This window comes from Myotis brandtii, unplaced genomic scaffold (genome assembly GCF_000412655.1).
Source record: "Myotis brandtii unplaced genomic scaffold, ASM41265v1 scaffold357, whole genome shotgun sequence".
In the NCBI taxonomy this organism is placed as follows: domain Eukaryota; kingdom Metazoa; phylum Chordata; class Mammalia; order Chiroptera; family Vespertilionidae; genus Myotis; species Myotis brandtii.
Genome location: NW_005363729.1, coordinates 406,376 through 407,469, shown reverse-complemented (window position 1 = coordinate 407,469; position 1,094 = coordinate 406,376). Strand labels below are relative to the sequence as shown.

The 1,094-nt window shown below is 64.5% G+C and overlaps 1 protein-coding gene across 1 annotated transcript in view; it reads right to left on the bottom strand.

Moving 5' to 3' along the window:
• Positions 1–279, bottom strand: part of LOC106727069 — a 2,386-nt gene extending 2,107 nt beyond the window's left edge. Inside the window, exon 1 of the mRNA XM_014544217.1 lies at positions 87–279. Within this exon, the coding sequence (XP_014399703.1) occupies positions 87–279 (193 nt within the window). The remainder of the gene's footprint in view (positions 1–86) is intronic.
• Positions 280–1,094: the final 815 nt, after the last annotated feature.

Below are 1,094 nucleotides of genomic sequence, written 5' to 3'. Positions count from 1 at the left end.
CACACAGCCGAGCCCGTGCGGCTGGAGATTCGGGGCGTGTGGCCCACAGGTTCGAGCACACGGTGGGGCCAGTGGTCAGAGCAGACCCAGCTCCAGCACCACCGGCAAGGCCACGGGACTGGTCTGGGCCTCAGTCTCCTCGCCTTGAAAATGGGTGTGGCCGCCTTTTCCCAGCTGAGCTATCCAGGGTGAGCGGCGCTGACCCAGCAGCTGGGGGGCCGCTGGGGGTCCGGGGTGCTGGGCGCTGCTCCACGCCCCTTGCTGGCCTCCGTGTTTCATGGGTTGCAGATGAGGTTTGCTGGGGATACTGGCTTGTTAACGCCCCACGAATGACCCTCAATCAGGGTGTGGGTGGGTAGGTGCCCTCCCCGGGGTGGGTAGGGTAACAATTCTGGGGTGTGCCCTACAGTCCCCGGGGCCAGAGCCTTCTCTGCTCCCCACTGTGCTTCCAGGAGCAGCTGCCTGCAGGTCTGCTTTAAGGGGGGGCTGCTGGGTTATCCCCCAAACCCACAGGAGAGGCGAGACCCAGACCCACTCAGGAAGTGTGACGCTGGGGGGGGTTGGGGGGCTGCCTGGAGGAGGCGTCCTTTGAGCACAGTCTGGGAACAGCTGAGGTGGGGGAAGTCAGAGTGGGGCTCTGTGCTCCTGAGGTTCCCCCACTGTACCCCGCAACCCCGAGAGCTGGTGAGCCAGTAGGCCCTTCGCCCCAGCCCCTGGACGGCCCAGCTGAGCGAGACCTCGGTGGACAGAGGGGCAGCGGCGCCCCAGCCGATGGCTGACGGCTTCTGGGCCGGCGACTCTGAACTTCCTTATTCGTGCAGAATCAATGTCGTGTCATTAGCGCTTGGAAACGCTCATGTGGGTTAAACATTAAGCGGTGTGTGCTGGGAAACGCCGGCTCCGGCGCCCGGCCCGGGCTGACGGTCAAGGCCATGGCCCTGGGTCTGGGCTTTAGAGTTCTCAACAGACAGGCTTTCTAAGTGACATCACTGACAGGTGATAACCCAGAGCCCCACCCCCAGGGTCTCATGGCCCCAGGGATCGGCCAGTCCCTCCAAGAAACGCCCACACGCCCCCAGGGGGCTGGGAACCTC